The sequence below is a fragment of the Gadus chalcogrammus genome, chromosome 13 (assembly GCF_026213295.1).
Source record: "Gadus chalcogrammus isolate NIFS_2021 chromosome 13, NIFS_Gcha_1.0, whole genome shotgun sequence".
NCBI classification, from domain to species: Eukaryota; Metazoa; Chordata; class Actinopteri; order Gadiformes; family Gadidae; genus Gadus; species Gadus chalcogrammus.
Window position 1 is genome coordinate 7570503 of NC_079424.1, and position 20854 is coordinate 7591356.

Consider the following 20854-nt stretch of genomic DNA (forward strand, 5'->3'; position numbering starts at 1 on the left):
AACCCTGCGAAACAACCCACCCGTACCGGAGCCAAACTACGTGACCAGACAGCCTAACCGGGAGTGGCAGCCACTTAACATGCTGGAGCTTCTTTTACCGAACCAGACATTACAGTGCCCTCAGCAAACAAATGTTCCATCTTCTGCCTTTCTACAAACACTGTTTTTGAATGTCAGCAGAGGAGTCGCCATTATTCCATCTTCAGCCACAGTCTTGTCAGCAGGCCCACGCTCCTCCTCCACACTATTCCCGGGCAGCAGGTGCCTCTGCGGTGGATTCCACGATGAATACACCGGCGACAAAACACACACACACAGTCTGGTCGATAGTCTGGATAGGCAAATATCAGCCTCAACCATGGACCTGACCTTCAAAAAGTGTCTGACCAACCAAAATATTCTTTGGTGGCAGCGGGCATGGCCTGCTTAATGCTGATGGGCCCGCCTGGAAAGGTCTCACCCCATGGGACCCTCCCCGCGGCCAGAGCTGCAGACGTGCATGGCCAATGCAAAACACCTCTTCAAACACAGTTTGTCTTTATACAAAAAATGGCTTGTCTCTCTGTGAGTATGTGCATGTGTGTGTGTGTGTGTGTGTGTGTGTGTGTGTGTGTGTGTGTGTGTGTGTGTGTGTGTGTGTGTGTGTGTGTGTGTGTGTGTGTGTGTGTGTGTGTGTGTGTGTGTGTGTGTGCGTGTATGGGGAGGGAGGAGTGGCAGAATAAACACAGAGAAATCGGGAGCCAAGCGTGTTCAGGCGAATGAGTGTTAAAAACGATAGGACCTAATCGTGCGGTGGCTGGGTGCTGACGCCAAACCGCGACACAGCCACACCGTCAATAATGGAAGCCGATTGGATCATCAAACATGAATGAACAACACAGTCAAAAAGAAGAAACACAAACAAAAGAGAAATCCCAGCATGGAGCAGCATGCGTTCCCGAGGCTTTGGTTTAAAAACAAGAGTAGATGCAGTGGATCTGGAGAGCGAAAACACAACACAGAGTCCACATAGAGGAGCGTGCTGTGTGGCTCCCGTGGGAGCTCAGCGTAGAGTGGGCCGGGATGGGGGGAGGGAGGGAGGGAGGGAGAGGGAGAGGGAGAGGGAGAGGGAGAGGGAGAGAGAGAGAGAGAGAGAGAGAGAGAGAGAGAGAGAGAGAGAGAGAGAGAGAGTGAAGCCGGTGACCCCTTGGGTCAACATCAACAGCACCACAGAAGAAGTAGAGCATAGACATGGGAAGGGAAGAGACCCTCAGGTGCACAGAGAGAATAATGATACGCTGGAACCAGTCATGGGAGCGGAGCGCCCGGCTCTTCTGGCAGGGTGGGGTCCTCGCCGTGGAATGGGAAAATACGCTCAAACGCATTCACACGACCAGCTGTGAGCTGTACGGACACGGTGTTCACAAACACACCATGGGTCATGTTTAGGAACCTACTTGACACACACGCACGCAAACGCAAACGCAAACGCACACACTCACACACACGCACACATACACACACACACACACACACACACACACAAGCCAAGAGCCATTCGTTTTGTCTACTAAGTAGATGAAACAAATGCCACTTGGTTTGATGAGTATATAAAGTAGACTCTACTATATATACTCATCTGTGGGGATATTATTAGTTTTAATTAATTGATTTCTTATCATTTAGCTAATTAGTGGATTCAATGCCTTTTTTTTGCACTTAAGGGGAAAAAAGCAATGATGGAAAGTGTGTACCCTTAGCCAAAAGAATAGCTTCCCCATGGAAATGTGTCTTTTTGGTTATTTTTCGTACTCCTACTCAACAATAATGAGAATTATTTTGAACCCTAATAACCTCTAAAGTTTTGTAAGTTTGCTAATATTAGGATTATTTTTTTGCATTTTAACAGATCGCACTTGCCCAAAAGTTGGACCAGAAAGTACTTACATCAAACTTAAAAAAATACATTGAACAACACCAATTTAACTTATTCTGCTGTGCTGTTGCATATTTCCTAAGCAAGTGCTGCAGAGGTACAGATATTCATGTCTCGCCACTGGACTTGGGCTCGAACTGATTGAATTTGGACTTGTGTGTCAGGGTATGACATCTTATTCATGCATTAGTTATACATGCAATACATGGGTTGACTGGTATCTATTCATGCATTCAAATCCCGGTGACTCAAACTCAGGGTACGGTGTTTCAGACTAATGTTTTCAGACTAATGACTCAGACTGATGTTATGATGGATAAGACTCACATTATGGTGGCTCAGACACATTTTGTGGTGGCTGAGGCTCATATTATGGTGTGACTCAGACTCATGTTATAAGACTTGGAATCAAGCACTGAAGACTCAGACTTGAGGTTCTCTGACCCTACTTCATCAATCCTGGAAGCTACACAGGCATGACTGCCTGTAAGCGGCAGGCATGGCCCCCAATATCGATATATTACATGGAAATATTTAAAGATCAAATACTTTGAGATAGGACAACAGCCACAGAACAAGTGGAAAACCTGTGTCTGACAAAACAAGGCCGAAGACGAATGGTTACAGGACAATGGGAGATCTTGGTTCTCTCTGGCAGTGTGGCTGACCCCTGTTAAGCCGGGTCAAGTGTGTCTCTTGGAAGTCCCCAGGAGTCCACGGTGTCGAGGCAGATGGCAGATGGCCGACGTGAGGGCAAACCCATATTGAGTACTACAGGAGGCAGGCGGGCCGGGCCTCCCGACGCTCAGCCACCTGTGCTCCCGTGCAGCATAATTAAACTGGTGTTCGTCAACAATCTCCCTGGCACACAGCCCTGACTTTATGGCCCTGGTGTGGCACGCAGACGCGACCAGCCAGAGGAGGAAGCGTGCTGGGTTATAGCTATACAGTATAACTCATACGCCCTTCTCACACTCACACACTCTGCCCCAGTCCCCTTGACTTCTACAAATGAGGGGAATCTCATATCTGTGTATGTCTGGATAGTAACGCCGGAACTTCCTTTCTGTGCATGAACACCGAGCATTTATGTATTGATTGCGTCTTCCTTCTTCTCAATGGAACAGTGCACGGTCCCGTCACCATAGCATATAATCGGTAAATCCTTGTCCTTTCTGGTGGGCTATTCTACAGTGTAGCACCATAGCGCTTGGTGCATCGTTTTGGACAAAGCAAACACACTGTGAGTGCTCGAGTGGCCGTTCTCGTGTGTGCTACCATTTGTGTTGCAAGAGGGCTTGGAACCGAGGATGAAAAGCTCTATAAACGACAAGTGAGTACTGGCCTTTTCACTCCATTAACATTCACACCACTTATTCTGCTTTGTATCTAGACTACGGTTCCTGATTGTTGTGGTATGGGTGATTTGCACACAGGAGGAGGTTTAGGGTTATGCATTGAACGACGATACCTTGATGTAGTCTTCTAGTCGGGTGTACATGTGTCTCGCCCCTAGCAGGAAGGAGAGAGGTGTCCCGTGGGGGCAGGAGGCACTGACTGCGTAAGTGATTTCAGGGAAGGAGCACAATTGGAAGCCAGCCTTGGTGAAGCGCTGCCCTAGCTCCTCGCCCCTGGTGCCGTCTCCCTCCCCCAGGACACTGCCCCCAGCACCGCCCTCTCTCAGGACACTGCCCACAGCGTAGCGGCCACCCTCTGCCTAGACACACACAGAGAGAGATTGGTACACGATGAAACAGGAAGAAGTTATGATAATCATGTAATTATTCATAATAACAAATTATTATCATAATACATTGCATAATAAAAAAGTACCCTTAAAGAATATGCATCATTATGAATAGGGATAGGGCAAGGGGATAGCACACATACACAGACAGACAGTAGCCTTTGTTATAGTGATACCAGTCATAGTATAGGCTATCGGATGACTGTAGACACCATCAAAGCCATTTACTGGATTAATTATATTCAATATTCGTTGTGAGTTTAAAAATGTTTATATTTGGATGTAAGGTTTTGTTGTTATTGTCATTGTCACAAATGAACCCACAGAGCACCCTGAACGAGATGGCTGGACAACGCCTTCATCACTATGCCTTTCCCTCTAATAAAAACCATGAGAGCCTACTTAAAGAATACGGATCAAAACCTTGGGACTTGCTCATTATATTTAGTTATTCCACCTTATCTCCTTTGCTAAAAGAAAATCCCCACTAGACTAGGGTCTATAAAACGTTGAGTCCAAAATATATGTTGCACATTATGCAAATTAAACAAACACCTCAGCCGAAAATAAATGATTTTCAATGCCAAGCAGGTGCCCACATTTAAGGGATACATCCTCATTAGTGCGAGTCAGAGCACTAGTTTCAATGGAGCCTTTTGCAGCTCCACAACCATTACATTTGACCCCAATCTGAACGGCCATTAAAAAAAAGAAGCCAATTCTAAAATTCCCTGGCAAGCCACTTCACCATGGTCCACTCTTAGCTCCTGCAATAGGGTGATGCCGTTCTGAGTAAGGTTTGTTCTTCCTTCAAGTCTTGTATTGTTTGCTTTTTTATCACACTTCCCATCCCACGCTATGAGCCGTTACTGGCCGAATTGTGCTTTGGCTATGTGCTGTGGCCAAGGCCTAACCTTATTTACCGCCTGCATTACACAAGGATTTTGATAATGACTCAGTGCGAATCATGCATTTTCAAGCTTTAACTGTGCATTGATATTGTAACCCCTCTAGGTAGGTAGTGTGTGCATGTGCATGCGTGCACAAAAGGTTATACATTCAATTTCGTCAAGAGCAGGGAGAAAAAATTAACTGTGCCGAAATTTTGAATTTGATACGGATTGCCTGACTTTCATTCCTTTGTGTCAAGGAAAGTGTGCGACGCCAACAACTTCAGAGGACTTTTGTAATAGGTTCTGCATGCATATTAGAAGTCTGGGGTGAGGCGGGTGTTCAGCATATAGAATAGGCTCTGACTAATGGTCTTCTCAACACGGTGTATGCCATAACCGTGTCATTAAGGTAACTATGATTTAATTGATTTACATAATTTTGTAAGGTTTCAGGTTTATAAAAAACAAATAATTTTTTCTGAAGGCCTTAGTTTCCTTAACAACAAGGGATAGGAGACAACAAGGAAAGGCAGTGCCAGTGTGAATGTCTGTCCCACACAACAAGCCTGTTCACTCGACTGAGATGAGAGCCCTCCGGCCACATTGGATAGAGCATTCTTCAGGAGCGCATCATGTCCTTCAAAATTCCAAATCAATACAGTAGAAGTGAGAGTGAAGTAGAACAGTATATATATCCAAAATAAAACATGGTATTACTGAAATGCAACTTCTTTGGGGATTAAACTGGGAACGGCTGTTGCAACGAATCCCAGACACATCATTACCAAGTTTTCACTGACGTTACCTAACCTGTCCATGGTCTTGCAACCCTTTTGACTGCGATGTATTGAGTGTGTATGTGGTGGAGACTACCACATAACCACCATCTGCGAGATAGGCGTGTGGAGAGATGAGTCATTCTGATTCCACCAGCATAGTTCCGGTTGTCAAAGAATTCTTCACTTTGACTGTTTTGGTCTGAAGGGCCTCAGAAATCTGACCCTGGCCGGAAAAAGCCTTGTGGAAGCCACAGTGCAGCACATCCCGTCTTTGCCCCGTTATTGATTCACAACCTGTCCCACTTTCCCCGTATACGGTGCCTGCCTCATACTAATGAAAGAGGAACAAATACACACAAGGTACTAGGGTGGGTAGCACACTGGGAAAGAAGAAGTAAAACCCCTCCCAGCGTTTAAAGTGCGAAGAGCTGTCCAGGACGAGGGTGCAGTGAGTGGGGTCTGTAATCCCTGCTTGCTGTTTGAAGCCAGAGAAAGTGCTAGATCCAGCCCTGTATCCATGGCAACCATCTCAGGGTCTACTACGCAAGCTTTTGCACATGTCGTTTGTTTAAACAATTATTAATGGCCGAGCAGAGTGAACTCAACCCTCCTCCTCCATGGACATATGTTCCTTGGATTATTTGTCAACATGCCTCCCATAAAACTATAAAATAATAACGTTGGCGGCTGGAACACATTCTGGAGCTGGGACTCTTAATGAGCCGGGATCATTAAGCCAATTAGCTGAACTTGGATCAGAACTTGGCTGTGACTGTGTGCAGACGAGCAAGGACCCATGGCTAGCCTAATTGCAGGCTTTGGGAAAAGGGGATAGTATAAAACAAAAGGGTTTGGAAGTGGGGCAAGAAAGGGAGCTATTCAATTCTGGTTACATTCCTTCCTGTGGTGCACAGCCATTGGTTGTTATGCAGGTCTGAGATAGACAATTAGCCTACTGCATATTTTTACATAGTTGACCAGGTCTGTGGGCTATAAGACGGTAGGGTCTGCCCTTGGTTTAATAACAGTTTGGTGTCACCATAGGGGAGGATTGGAGGGGATGGATTAATAAAATTACTTAATGAAATTTACCTACGAGGTGGTATGCATGATTGATGACCCCAGGTTCAATTGGTTGATTTATTGCAGATTTGTTGAGCGATATGCACCAAGAATCAACTGAAATTACTAGGTCCCTTTCATATGAAAGGTCTGCATTAAGAAAAAGATAAAGCAGGGACCTGCTTTGGCCTCTGTCATTGAAGTCACTATGCTGCTTTGTTTTTTTTGTTTTTTTTTCTTACAAGAAAAACCTGCATTTTATATCATTCATTTGGCACCAATTCAACACAGGACAGATATTTGACCATGTAACCCATACCTAAAGTTTTGACTGCCAAACTATTTGAAAAATGTAATACAAATACAATCCTACAGTTGCTGCCGGGTCTAGAAAAAGCCACCAAGATGGTGGAGCACAGACAGAAACCGGTCATTTTAAAGGTCTACAGACATCCACATGTTGGAACAGAGACAATTCAGGCTTAAGAGTGGAGGACCCAAAACGTATTGAAATTAACTATAGTAGTTAGTTACTGTTTATGGAACATGGTTCTACCACCATCTAGCGGTCGACTAAAAACAAAATAAAATGGTCATTTACATGAATCTTAGACAAGCTACATTTGAAGCTTGTACTAGCAACACAAAAACATATGTACTGATTGAATTGCCTAAGAAGGGATATGCATGTTTACCTTTTTAGGATCATCATATAATACCCGAATGTTGGCAACCTTAGGTTCAATACTCCTACACTCCATCAAAACTTGTTCCCATTCTCTGTATGGTCCCTCCTTGAATTTATAGGCCAGTGTAATGTTCTTGATTGGAGGGCAGCCAGACCGTATGATAATCTCGGAGACATTTCTCAAGTACAAAACAAACCCTACTATGGTTCCCAGAACACTAAGTATTATACAGAGAAATGCCCATTCTGACATAACTGATCCCAATACTGGTAAATCAACTGGTTCCAACGTCGAACCAAACATCTAAAATAATTGTAGTGATTAAAACTTCAATTTTGTTGATATATTTCTATATTTCGTTTGAAGAGTCCAACTTAATACATCCATGTAGTACCACACATGCTTGTAACTTAGCGGACACAGATCGCCAGAATATCTGTATCATTTGAAACCGCTTCCTGGATGATACCATTATGTCGCCGCAATAGGTGGCTTTAGAAAACAAACAATTTCCAGTACTATTTACTACTTCAGTGTGTTCCTTATAAATTTGCAGCATTTAAGAAAAGAGAGATACATCGGTGGGTTGCTTTTGTTTTTTTATTTTTAATCGGAAAAAAACGTATTTCTAAAAGTATGCGCGTAACGTATATATTGTGTAGGAGAGCGGCTCGTTGGTGCCCCCGTCGGCGTGTGGAGTCAGTACCTCAGTCAGTCTGAAACCAAAGCAATATGGCGGGCCAGGAAGATCCAGTCCAGCGAGAGATCCACCAAGATTGGGCCAATCGAGAATACATAGAAGTCATCACAAGCAGTATAAAGAAAATTGCTGACTTCCTGAATTCCTTTGGTGAGAAAAATAATATCCAACGCACTTTCAATAGTATTCAGAATAGGATATATTAACCGGTTTAGTTGTGTAGCTAACCTAGCTAACCTAGCTGATGTAGTTGACCGAGCTAGCGTAAGATGAATGTGATGTTTACGGCCACTCCCAATACTATATATTGTTCTTTTTCATTTGCTACTCATGATAGTGTTACTGCGATTGATGAATTCGGGGACACGGTTTGATGGGAATACTGGGATATTATTATTATATATAATTGGGAAGCCTGTCTCGGTGTTATGAATATTGTTCCCGTCGGTGTTCGGGTTAAAACTTACTGTCACTGGACACAGTGCCGGAGGTTCCGTAGACGTCCATATCACCTAATGTGTTGAAATGTTGTTACAGACATGTCGTGTCGGTCCCGGCTGGCCACACTCAACGAGAAACTGACTGCGTTGGAACGGCGGATTGAGTACATTGAAGCGAGAGTACGTACACGGATGGTTCATGTCGTTTTAGCGTCGATGCAAAGAAAATCATAGTAAGAACTAATAAGACTAACTTGAATGTTTCTCTCCAATCAGGTCACAAAAGGAGAGACTTTAACCTAGAAGCTTCGCGGGATGTGGAAATCCAAGCTTCCCCGACCCCCTTCACCACCGTTCAACATTTTTCATTCGATGTCTGGGAAAGTCATGTTCAATTTTGGGACCATGTGAATATGTTTAATTGTCCAGTTTTTATATGATACATGAATATGGTGTGTATGTGTGAACGTTTTTTGTCCCCTCTCAGTGTTGTTGCAAATGCTTCTGTTTTTCCTTTTGTTTCTATACAATATTAAGCATCTTTATATTTAAATAATACAAATTAGTTCATTAATACAAAAGGGTAATAAATGGATAACCCCCCTGTGCCATGCCATGCTTCACTAGTTGTGTATTCAGCCTTATGGCCATGTAGAGTATATTGTTGGTATTTAATAACTCGTTTTCATGCTGTAATAAAGGGAACATAATGACTTATCTGTTTTCTTGTGTATGTCTTATTATATAAATCGTGTCAATTACTTAATAAATAGACTACGTCGGTATTGTTGTGCTATTTTGTTAAGAAATGTGAAACAGTAAAGCCCTAGATTAAATGCGATAGGCCTACTATCTGGTCATCTTTTTCTGAAGTTGGGCTCAGGCCCTTGTTTTTTTAAGTTCTGTACGTGGGCTCCATGTTTATTATTTAAATCTAGGTGTATTGTCAATTTAACATCGACTTACCGTTCAACATTGGACTGAGACCCACGCCCTACTTCAGATCAATGGACTTGATTGTTTTTTATTTAAAATAATTAAACATCGACGTGTTGCTAAAAAACTGCCCATCTCTAATGTAGCATTGACATTTAGGTAGGCCTATATATTATTTCAGCATGTGAAAAGTGCAAATGTTTAATTTTGATACATGTTTACAGTTGGAAATCATTCGAGTCAGAAAATTCAGGTTAACAGTTAAGTGACAAACCGTAGATTATAGAAATAAACCTCCAAACCATGGATGCATGGATCGTGTCCCAAATATAGCTCCAACCTCCCCAACCAACCTCTTCACGATCTATCTAAAGTACCCAGCATGCACCTCGTTTTGCCCTGATGCATGTTGGGATAAAGAAAGGGGACGCATCGCAGATTTCGGAGGTTTGGTTAGGCGAGTCGTTGAATTGCCAATGATTTAGGCTTAGATGGTGACTGCAATCAAGCTAGTAATTGAATCTGAAAACTGCTTATCACCCATTCATAACACAATCTGAGCGGTGCGACACGTTCTCCATAAATACGTGAGTTTGGTTCATTTGGAACGTATGAGCTACGAGGTCGTGGTGCGGGAGTGAACGGACTTGTTTTTAACATGTTTCGATATAACGCCTAGTTTTTGCTGATCAGCTCGGTAATGGGTTGGCATCGTTCATACTCTGTTAATTAAATACTGAACCAACTGTTTAGTGACACTCCTGTTGTCTCCATGGAGACTTTTGTTCTTGTTTTAAGGTCGTGTTATTGGTGAATCTGTTGAGACATGGGGGGCGACAAGCGGTGAGTAAAAAAAAAAAAAAACATACCTGGCCACCTTATTGGACTGCTTTCGTGCCTGAATAGATTGCTGTCTGACTTGTGTTTTGAAGAAAAACAAATGGCACTGTATGACCGAGTTAAAGTACAGGACAGGGTTGGTTATAACATAGGGCATAGAGCATATCAAATAATGCATTATTGCACAACTATAATTCATCCGTAAATCACGTTAGTCTATTTTCTTAAATACGTTAGAACCAAACGACGATAAGATACATAAGTTATCAAACATAGGTAACAATACGATTCTATCACGTAAATCCCATGCCTTATGTTGCTCTAAACCTCAAGACACACAATGTTTATTATTTGCACTAAGACGTGGCTTTGCTATGACCATGGGCATGAACTTAAGTTTATTTGCAAGTGTCACCCGTCAGGTTTTTTCCCGTAGAGATCCATTCCATGTAAGGCGACTCCCTCGCCCTTAGAGAGAGTGAAATGCTAGCTATTTTACTATCCGAGTTTAGATGCTAATCTAAAATCTGCTATTTGAGACTGCTGTTTCTTAAATAACCACAATACGGACCATTGAGTATGGCAGGCTTTTTATGGGTCATCTGATTCCAGTATCAATAGAGGACAAATTCATTTATTTTATTGTTTTTAGAGGGATAGTATTTTAACAAGTGTACAATTCTTTGTGCATCTCATGGATTTTCTGGATAGGATTAGTCGCACAGAGCGAAGCGGCAGATATGGCTCGGATCAGTCACGTGGCGACTCGGAGTGGCGGGAGAGAAGAGGACGTGACCAGGACCGAGAACCGGACCGAGACCACGATATGCGGCGCTGGGGTGAAGACAGACGCGGTGACCGCTATGACGGAGACCGGCGAGGAAACCGAGACCAGAGTCCAGAGGTAGAAGCCCATTCCAGCCATTGTTTTTTTCCCTGCACTGCAGAGGACGTGTATTCCTGAACTGCAACCATACTTGGCAGTTGCCCTCCTAACCTTCTTATCTCTGTGCACAGATCTACCAGAGAGAGCGAAAAAGGCGGAATAGTGACCGATCAGAAGACGGCTATCACTCTGATGGAGACTACCCCGAGCAGGATTTCCGTAGAGAAGCCGGAGATGATAGGAAGAGCAAGACCATCATGCTGTGGGGGCTGCCTCATAACATCACTGAGGATGAAGTAAGTATTGATTTTGTCCACCATGGAACCAATCTTCTTATTTTTGACTCGGAGATGGGACCGTTCAAATTTCTATTGGGAATTCATTTTATTATTTGAATAAGGTGCAGCATGTTGAATGCTGTAAAATAACATTTCGGATTCTGTGTTTGTGTCCAGATTCGAGGTGCAATAGAACCCCTGGAAGGCCCACAGCCAGTAGACATCAGGCTGGTGAAGAAAAAGACAGGTGAGGGCCAAGTGTACCATGGATCCCTTCCATCCCCAGGTGTCAGACCATAGGGCCAAACTGCTTCTGTGTAGTCCTGTTTCGCAATGGCAGTGTAGAAGACTGGTTTTGGATTAATTCTACAAGGAACCAAAAAACAAAATGGCCTCCGTATTATTCCAATGTTTTGTGGATGTAGAGGGTAAGTAGGAATCAACAGGAATATTCATTTTTTGGAAAATGTCAAGTGAAAGTCTGTCTACCACACTTATGTGGTATAAGAAGTGACGTTCACCAAGATGTCTTGCTATGGTCAAACTGGTAGGGAATGTTTGCCCAAACAAAGGACCTGCGTCATGAAGCAGTTTGTGACAAGAGTTTGAAACATATGCCCTTGGACTCTGACTAACACGCCTCCCGTCTATATTTGAATGCTGTCTCTAGGTATAAGCCGAGGTTTCGCCTTCGTGGACTTTTATCACTTGCAAGATGCTACCCGATGGATGGAGACCAATCAGGTTGCTTTACAATCGCCAAGCCTAGAATCTACCTTGGGGATATGAAAAGTTATCTAAACAGCAACCAGAATGCATTGAATAAGCACTGTGAAAAATGCAAATATATAGTATAAAAAAGGATGCTGAATAATCTCCATACACGGTCACAAGCACTCATGTTGCTTCTCCCAGAACGCTAAAGTTGATGATATTGTCATCGCAGAAGGACTGTATATTATCACTGAAACCCCCCCGGAGAACGCAACAAGAGAACAGTGGCATTGCCGTGTTGAATATAGACTTCCACTTCAACATTTTTCTTTAACCGAGACCTAGAATTTGTTTTTATTTATGACTTTCATTTTCTCTGTTCTATTGTTTGGTGCGGGATGCCCACCTCTGGTTTTACAGAAGGCAGTCAAACAATTCCATCAGGATGACATTTGTTCCAGCTCAGTCTGGGCATTCGGGTCCCAAACACTTTTTTTTTTTTTTTAAACAGCCCTCTATGCAGCATTCACACATACACACCCATATGGCTGCCTTTAACTCACAGTCTATCTGAGAGTGGAGGGCTTCCCTCTTCTCCCTTCCATCACTACTTGCTCTGTAGAGAACAGGACCCAGCGCGAAAACAGGACTGATTTTGTTTCATTCCCTCCCATTCTTGCAGAAACGTCTGACAATCCAAGGCAAATATGTGGACATGCAGTACAGCAACCCTCGGAACAAGTTTGAAGACTGGCTATGTAACACTGTAAGTTGCTGCTCTGGCTCGATTTCATAGCCACTTTGCCCCGTCTGTGATTGTACAGAAGATCCACTTCGATTTCTAAGCCTCTTTGTAGCGCTATGTGATGTCCTTTAGTCTTATCTTATGGTGAACTTATTTGGGGGGTGGTAAGGGGTAGATAAGCCGAAGGTGTCCTTATCACAGGTAAGTACGGTATGCTGCATCAAATTGGATGAGTGTTTTCTTAAGGCAGCACTATTCAGGGCCTTAGCTGTATAATCAATAAAAATGATGTAAACGGTTACTTTCAGTGTGGCCTGTACAATTTCCGGAGGAGGCTGAAGTGCTTCAGGTGTGGAGCAACCAAAGCCGGTAAGTAGTTTGTCAAACAAGAGGCCGCTAGCTGCAGCCCTCTGGACGTCCTCAGACACAGTGCTGGGCTGCAGCACGCGGCAAAACCAATAGATGCCCATGTGCCAGACCTGCCCGCATTGTTCAGTGGGAAGCTTCACTCGAGTTGCTTCACTCGATAAGTGCAGATTCAAAATCGAATTGTGAGTACAGATGTAGGTCTTCCAGAGTTAGGCAATGAGCTGGGCATCTTGTTCCAGCATGCTTAGTTGGTAGTTTAAGATCAGCAGGGAATTTGAAACCCTAAAACCTTTGGTTGGGAGTGGAACGTTCTGACCACTAGACGGTACTGCCGTGTTAGTGGGGCATTAGGAGGACAGTCGATCCAAACACCACTCCCATTGGTTCCCTCTGTTGCCTTAGGGCAAGGTATTTGAGATGGACAGATGCACAAGATGTAGGCCAATGCAGTGGGAAATAAAACCCCAACTCGGGAAGCGACGCTAATGTCCCCATGTCAATTATGTCATTCTCTTAACAGAGGGTGAAGGCGGCGGCCCCTCCGGAGTCTCTGAGCCCCATCCCACGCCAGACTTCTACGGGGACAGTAAGTTAGTCCTCCACCTCAACCGCCGTCTAATGAAGAACAAGGCTGCGCTGCCCCTGCAGGTCTCGCGAGACACGTTATCGCTATTAATGGCTATTTCTCCCCTCTTTCTTTCTTCTTTTTTCTTCTCTGTGCAGCGATCATCCTCAGAAATATAGCCCCTCTGACCACGGTTGAAGCCATCCTGACACTGTTGGCGCCCTACGCCAATCTCCTGCCCAACAACATCCGCCTCATCAAAGACAAGCTGACGGGACAGAACAGAGGCTTTGCCTTCGTGCAGCTCTCCTCTCCTTTGGTAAACAGTCTACAATATTTGTAACCCATTCCTTCACTTCAATATGATTCACACCGTGTGACTATTGCTCTCAATGTACCCTTTTTTATTATGTAGTCGATTTGCTACTATAGTGTGAATAAATAAAATAAATCTTATAATCCGCATCCTTGTCTTTCCCAGGAGGCCTCTCAGCTGCTGACGATCCTGCAGGGGCTGCAACCTCCGTTGAAGCTGGACGGGAAGACGATAGGCGTGGACTACGCCAAGAGTGCCAGGAAGTACGTCCCCTGTGAGCCTGCTGTGGGATTTCTCCTAGTGTATGAAGCCCTGGCCTATGACTCAACAAACCAGCTTGTTTTAATTAAACGACTTGTGCCATTAGGGACCTCCTGCTTTCCGACGGGAATCGTATCAGTGCCTTCTCCATGGCCAGCACGGCCATCGCTGCCGCCCAGTGGTCCTCCACTCAGGTAGGTCCACAGTGCTCTCGGAACACACCGGATGTGCTTCGTGTGGATATCAAACGGGAGAACCAAAGCAAACGGCCCCTTGTTCTGTCTCTAGGCACAGCAGGGCCCGGACGCCATGTCGGAGTACAGCTATCTGCAGGAGGGCTACGCCCCATTGTCTCAGGTCAGTCCAGACACTGTGTCTGCACATCACCGCCAGCCCCGGGAGGCTTTGTGTCTCGGGTCAACGGCCACCGGCTCTGAAAGGTGTTCACCGCTGGTCATGCATGACTTGGTAACCAGTTAACCACTGTGTATGACTGCTTGATGACAGGACTTCCAGGCGTACTACCAACCCGCCGCTGTGCCAGAATCCTCCCAGGCCAACGGCATACTAGGAGGTAGGCTTGGATAGAAATGGGAATTGTTTTTTTATTTAGTGTAGTTCAAATAGTGAACTAATGGTTCCTCTTTTTAAAGGGGAATATGGTCCCATCTATTGTAATATATACCGGTTTACTTTTTTTTTTTCTGTGAAGTTTACAAATCGACATACAAACTGTTTGTCTCAATCTGACGATCTTGATCGTGGAGTTAGTTGTAGTAAACAAAATATATTTCCTTCCTTCTAGCGGCCCCTGTTGCAGCCGGGGTAATCATTTCCCAAACCGCGCAGGTGTACCAACCACAAATCGGGCAGCCGGCGGTCATGGTAAATGCCTAGCCACTGCTCCTCGCACTGCACGCTGCGTTTCCACAATGCTATGAAGTGGTCGTTTTTCGAGGCCTCCCCTAACTAGTGCGCCTTGTAGGCCTCTCGCGTCGGCCACCTGCCGGACACAGCCCACCATCATGGGCCGCCGTCAGCTGCCACAGCCGTCAGCGGAGCAGCTGCCACCACCACCGCGCCACATGCCTCCGGACAGAATCCTCACGCTGGTATGAACACGCTGTACCCCATGTCAAGCAATCCCTCCTGGCTACAGTGTTGTTGAATTCATTATGCTATGTATTGGCGCTGTCAGTTAAACGCGTTATTCACGGCGTTAACGAAAACCAATTTTAACGTCGTTAATTTTTTTAATCGCGCGATTAACGCAATTATTTAATTTTTTTGTCATTTATTTTTTTGGGCTCAAAGCAAAGAAGCAGTAGCCTGACTGCTATATTCAAGGCCGTATGTTTGTATGTTCATCGTTTAATTGCCCTATAGGCTTTTTTTTTGTATCGTCCTGTTTTGATCAGTAAATGTTTTTTTATTGATAACAACATTGGCATATATGCCAATGTTATCATCAATAAAAAAACATTTGCACAAGGCAAGTTGATGCACTTCTTCATGTTGATAAGAGCATCAAAATGAGAACAATTAATGGGACACAGAAATCAAGGGATATTTAGCATAGAAAGAAAATTGCGATTAATCGTGAGTTAACTATGGCATTAATGTGATTAATCGTTTTAATTAAATATTTTAATCTCTTGACAGCACTACTATGTATGCATTCATTTAGTTCAAACTTGAATTACATTTTCAACCGTTCCTTAAATCTGGTGCAGGATTGAACATGTAGATGTTATTAGGAGGTTAGCCCGAGCGATCCGATCGTATGCTCATGTCAAATGTGGTTTGCTTCGACAGCTGCCCCGGACATATCCACCTATCAGTACGACGAATCCTCTGGCTACTACTACGACCCACAGACGGGCCTGTTCTACGATCCAAACTCCCAAGTATGCACAACCCCACAACCTGTCGACTTAACCCGTGTGTTTGGCTGAAACTCCTTCAAAATGGGTTCTGACGTCGCGGCGTGTCGCCCCGTTTTCCCCCCCCCCCCCCCCCCCGTAGTATCACTACAACGCCCAGACCCAGCAGTACCTTTACTGGGACAGCGAAAAGCAGACGTACGTCCCCGCTGCGGCCGACGCAAGTACGGGCGACGGCATGGCCGCCCCCAGCAGCGCAGCAGGCACCAGTAAAGAGGCGAAGGACAAGAAGGAGAAGCCCAAGAGCAAGACTGCACAGCAGGTTGGAACTTGCGCGTATTGGCGATACTGGTGTATCTTTTTGCTTTGGCTGCAATCTCTGGATTATATTGTCTATTGTAAGAAAACGCATTGTGTGGAAAAGGTATCTCAGCGTTGTGCTAAAGCCCGGCTGTGCCTCTCCCAGATCGCCAAGGACATGGAGCGCTGGGCCAAGAGTCTCAACAGGCAGAAGGAGAACTTCAAGGGCAGCTTTCAGCCCGTCAGCCACGAGGAGCGGAGGGAGGCGGCCGCCGCCGACGCCGGCTTCAGCCTGTTTGAGAAGAAGGTACCTCGACTGACCCCTCCTCCGGTGTTCAGAAGATCTCTCGCGGTGCTTTCTGTGTTGTGGTTGTAAACGGCCTTGTGGGGGGGTTTGTTCTCAGCAGATGGGCGGTTTCGAGGCCGTCGTGCCAGAGCTACCGAGAGGAGTGGAGGAAGAGCTACCGTCCTCCAGCTCTGTCAACGCAAGCAAGGTGAGACTGGCCGAGAGTCGTCTCGACGTCAGAAACCGGTTTGGACGCACGCTGGTTCAGCGGCGGTCACTAACTTGTTTACCCAACAGTGTGGTCTGGTGGCGGCCTACAGTGGGGACAGTGACCCTGAGGAGGCTGCCAGCGCGGAGCAGGACTACGGCGGAGAAGACGGTTTGACGGACTGGAAGAAGATGGCCTGCCTGCTGTGCAGGAGACAGTTCCCCAACAAGGACGGCCTGGTCCGCCACCAGCAGCTCTCTGACCTGCACAAGGTGAGGTTACCGCTTACACTGAACAGCAGTGACTAACCTTAATCACTGGTTAAAACGGTCATTGTTGGTCGAACGAATTGTTTAACTGATCTTGTCTTTCTTTATTTTTCTTTCTTTGCAGCAAAACTTGGAAGTTCTCCGTAGATCCAAATTAACCGAGGCAGAGCTTGAGGAGTTGGAGAGGAAGGAGACTGAGGTATGTTGCTGGATATACTGTGACCGGCCCCAAATATTCTTATGACGAATGATTTCTTTAATTTGTTTTATTGCTGCTATTATTAATCCATTATAGCAGCTGTTTTCTCTCTGTGTGGTAAATGGCACCAGTGCTGCTGTGCAACGTCACTAAAAGTTTGGACAATGTTCATACCTGCTTTTCTTGGATGTCTGACTAACTGATCTACCTTCTCAGGGTGGGCTACCTAAGCCCCTCACTTTCACACGCTTTCATCTTCAATCTTGAAGCCCATTATTTTGTGCCGAGTTTGAATCGGAAGCTTATGCATTTCAGAATAAAAGGCATGTTAAGCTCTTGGCTCAACAAATGTAGGTAAAGGCCTGTTCTACTAGCCTTCTTACATTTGAGCTAGGATAGGAAATGGGTGCTATTAAGTACAAAATGAATCTTATTCAGGCTACAATGAATTATTTTGGCTACTGTGACCTATACCACGGTTTGGGAAACTTTGAACGTTTAGGCTACGATATAGATTGTGACGAGGCACTTTATACCATCAGTCAAATAAGTCAGGCAAAATAATTTGTCAAAGCATGGGCATGATTGGTTTTGCCTGTAACCATGGCAGCGCAGTGCGTCGAGGGAGCCCAGGCCAGCTGTCCGTTCTGTCGATTCAAGTGACGGACAGCACAGCCTCAGTGGGGTGTTCAATGTGTCGGAACAGCGGCTCGGTGTCATTCAGTCAAGGGAAGATGGGCACTGTGAATGAACTATTTTTTTTTTTTAACCACAGTCAGGCTAGTACCATGATAGTGCCCAACTCTAAAGGCTGTTCCCTCCTCTTGTTGCACAGTTGAAATACAGAGACCGGGCGGCTGAACGCAGAGAGAAGTACGGCATCCCCGAACCTCCAGCTCCTAAGAAGAAGAAATTCGCTGCGCAGCCGCCACCAGTCGTCATGTAAGTTTAAACATGGATTTCCTTTTTATTCTGAATCCCTTGCCTAATCTTTTATGCAGATAATACTTCAGTTAGCTTTGTGTGACCTATATCACTGAATATATTTTATAAAGCAACATAATACCTGGAACTGAACCGTATTATCACATAACAGCCATAGTTGATTCGCGCTGATCAGTCAAGTCGCTGATTACACGCGAGCTTGAAAGTGAATAATGGATTATCTTGGGGCCAGAGGGGGGCAAACTGGCTTGGCCGCTGCCATTGTGGAAGGGGTTGGCCACATTCAAGGGATGGACGATGTTGAGCTGTGACACTAGAGAACAACCTGTGGAAGAAGTATTCTCTCATACAGGATTGATGCGTATTTAAATGGATCTCTCAGCCGTCAGCTTTGCAGAGAATCTGAAGGTATCGATGGTCGCGTGTTTGGCAAATCGTGGACTTTCCACAGACCTGTAACATCAGCACTCAGTTGTCTGTAGAACCGACTCAAGATTGTGACTCTTGCAAGAGAAAACGTTGCACTGTAGTCACCGGGTTCAATGTGTGTTTTTGGAGGCTTATGCTTTAATCAAAGGCACTTGAGCATTCCATCTGCAGGCCTTTTTTACGTGATTTTGATTTTAATCAAGATGACGTTTAACCTAAGTCTCCCTTCGTCCCATTTCCTTGCAGTAACTATGAGCAGCCCAATAAGGACGGCCTCAACAGTGACAATATCGGCAACAAGATGCTACAGGCCATGGGCTGGAGAGAGGGCAAAGGGCTCGGTCGAAACCAGCAGGGCATCACCGCCCCCATTCAGGTACCACTCAATATCATTTCTCCGTTGGTTGTTAAGCATCATCCTACGTTCGGTAAATCAGCGCATGAATTGAAAAAAATACAAAAATCCGGCTGTGGAATTAATTTGTTTGTCGTTTGGTCATTTTCCAGGCTCAGTTGAGAACGAAGGGAGCCGGTCTCGGAACCAAAGGCAGCAACTACAACCTCACCGCCTCCGACACGTACAAAGACGCAGTCCGCAAAGCCATGTTCGCACGCTTCACTGAAATCGAGTGAGGGAGTGGTGTCGATACGTTCTCCCTCCCTCTGCTCCCTCTGCTATTGGACAACTGGCCCACTGCTAGGAGCAACATGATGTCCTTTTCCAATACAAGTCGACTTATGAAGAAGTGTGTTCAGGACTGTAATTAATTTGTACATAAGCAGAGTGTTTTACTGTTTTAATGGTTGTTTTTTTCTGGTCCTTATTTGTCTGAGCATGTTAACATTAATTGTACAGGTTTTTTTTTATGAAAATATTGTCTCATGTTGTACATGAAATAAATGACATAAGGCAGTCCGTGGTCTTAGTCTGGATTTTATAATTGTAACGGTTTAATTTTTTCTCAAATTCCAAACTATTTAATTTCACAGCAGCCTCCAATCTGGAATTGGCAATGATGCTCATTCTTTTGAGCATCAAAGGAATCTTGACTGTAATCCTTTAATTTTTTATCCAATTAGAGACAGGAAGTTACATAGGATTAGATTAACTAGTATGAATCTTGACAAGAGTGCCCTGTTGATGACCCTATCCAGCGGTACCGTCGTCGTACTAGGTTAGTATATAAAGATGGGCCGAACTTTGAATCATGAATGGAGCAGTTCTTCACATTTTTTTTTTATTAATAAGGCACATTCTTGTGAAATTATCCTTTCCTCTTGCAGGACTCCTGCGGGTTGCCACGGTTAACCTGCCATCCCTGGGCACATGTTTACCCTGCCTTGTGCAATCTGCTCTCCATTTTGTGTCAACCTGTTCCTGCCGCTCCCCTCTGTCCTTAATAAACTAGGATCGTTTCTGGTCGTTCTGTATAAGGGCCACCATTGGTTTACTAGGGGAGGGTGTGTCAAACTAGAACGCTTGGTGCTGCAATGCTATGCGTGTTTTATATTTGCCGATAAACAGGAGGTTGGGTCAGTGTGTGTTGCTCAATGGGAGGAAAAACTGAATGCAGTGTCCTCAAGAGTTGCTTCCATATTTTTTAGCCCACATGTAGATCATCATTGTGAACTATTCTGTCGGATCTAAACAGTAATCACATGTTTCATACAGGTGTATAGCTTGGTACATCAAGCTATAAGAACCTCATAATATAACCCGCACTAATAGGCACGATTATTTTTTAACCCAGATCAATAACTTTTTACGTTTTACTCATGATATTTTCTGTTGTGTTTGGGTGGGGTTGGTTGAAGTGAGGACACTTCTTAAGTCTAAGCAGCTTGTGTGTTCCTATCTTTACCAGCAATATTGAAGTTATCTGTACCGGCCAAATTTTGGGATTCTGTTATCTATACCCCCTCGAATCTACACTTTCAGCATTTCACTGTTTATAATGCAACCGGTCCCTAACAACATCACTGACAATAGCCCTCTGTGGGTCTATTCTCTTTCTTCTATAATCTTCAGCTAAGCCATTTAATTGGTAACATTTTCCCTGTAATGATCAGAAGCAGAACATGTTATCCATTAAGATATATTGTAATAAATGAGAGCTAAGAGTAAGAATTTCGAGACCGTGATAAAGGGCTATACAAATGAATTTGTCTTGACTTAACTAGTGAAAGGTGGGTGGCATGG

General features: G+C 44.6%; 2 protein-coding genes across 6 annotated transcripts; both read left to right on the plus strand.

The window, feature by feature from the left end:
* The first annotated feature begins 7759 nt into the window (after positions 1–7759).
* brk1 (BRICK1 subunit of SCAR/WAVE actin nucleating complex) lies at positions 7760–8938 on the plus strand. Its single transcript, XM_056606782.1, has 3 exons — positions 7760–7935; positions 8323–8405; positions 8502–8938. Exons 1-3 carry the CDS (start codon positions 7818–7820, stop codon positions 8526–8528), a joined length of 228 nt encoding a protein of 75 aa, XP_056462757.1. The 5' UTR covers positions 7760–7817; the 3' UTR covers positions 8529–8938.
* A 587-nt stretch (positions 8939–9525) lies between these two features.
* On the plus strand, positions 9526–20019 carry rbm5 (RNA binding motif protein 5). Of its 5 annotated transcripts, none has more exons than XM_056606776.1 (25): positions 9526–9748; positions 9940–10004; positions 10713–10905; positions 11019–11183; positions 11343–11412; positions 11836–11909; positions 12562–12645; positions 12933–12993; positions 13514–13579; positions 13717–13877; positions 14040–14137; positions 14242–14329; positions 14424–14492; positions 14643–14709; positions 14941–15020; positions 15121–15247; positions 15951–16042; positions 16161–16340; positions 16485–16625; positions 16723–16812; positions 16902–17084; positions 17206–17280; positions 18116–18222; positions 18901–19030; positions 19162–20018. In XM_056606776.1, exons 2-25 carry the CDS (start codon positions 9988–9990, stop codon positions 19285–19287), a joined length of 2544 nt encoding a protein of 847 aa, XP_056462751.1. In that variant the 5' UTR covers positions 9526–9748; positions 9940–9987; the 3' UTR covers positions 19288–20018. The 5 variants fall into 5 exon arrangements, with proteins under 5 accessions (XP_056462751.1, XP_056462750.1, XP_056462752.1 ...); XM_056606775.1 differs by having other exon boundaries at positions 9960–10004; positions 19162–20017; XM_056606777.1 differs by having other exon boundaries at positions 9558–9748; positions 9960–10004; positions 16726–16812; positions 19162–20019.
* Positions 20020–20854: the final 835 nt, after the last annotated feature.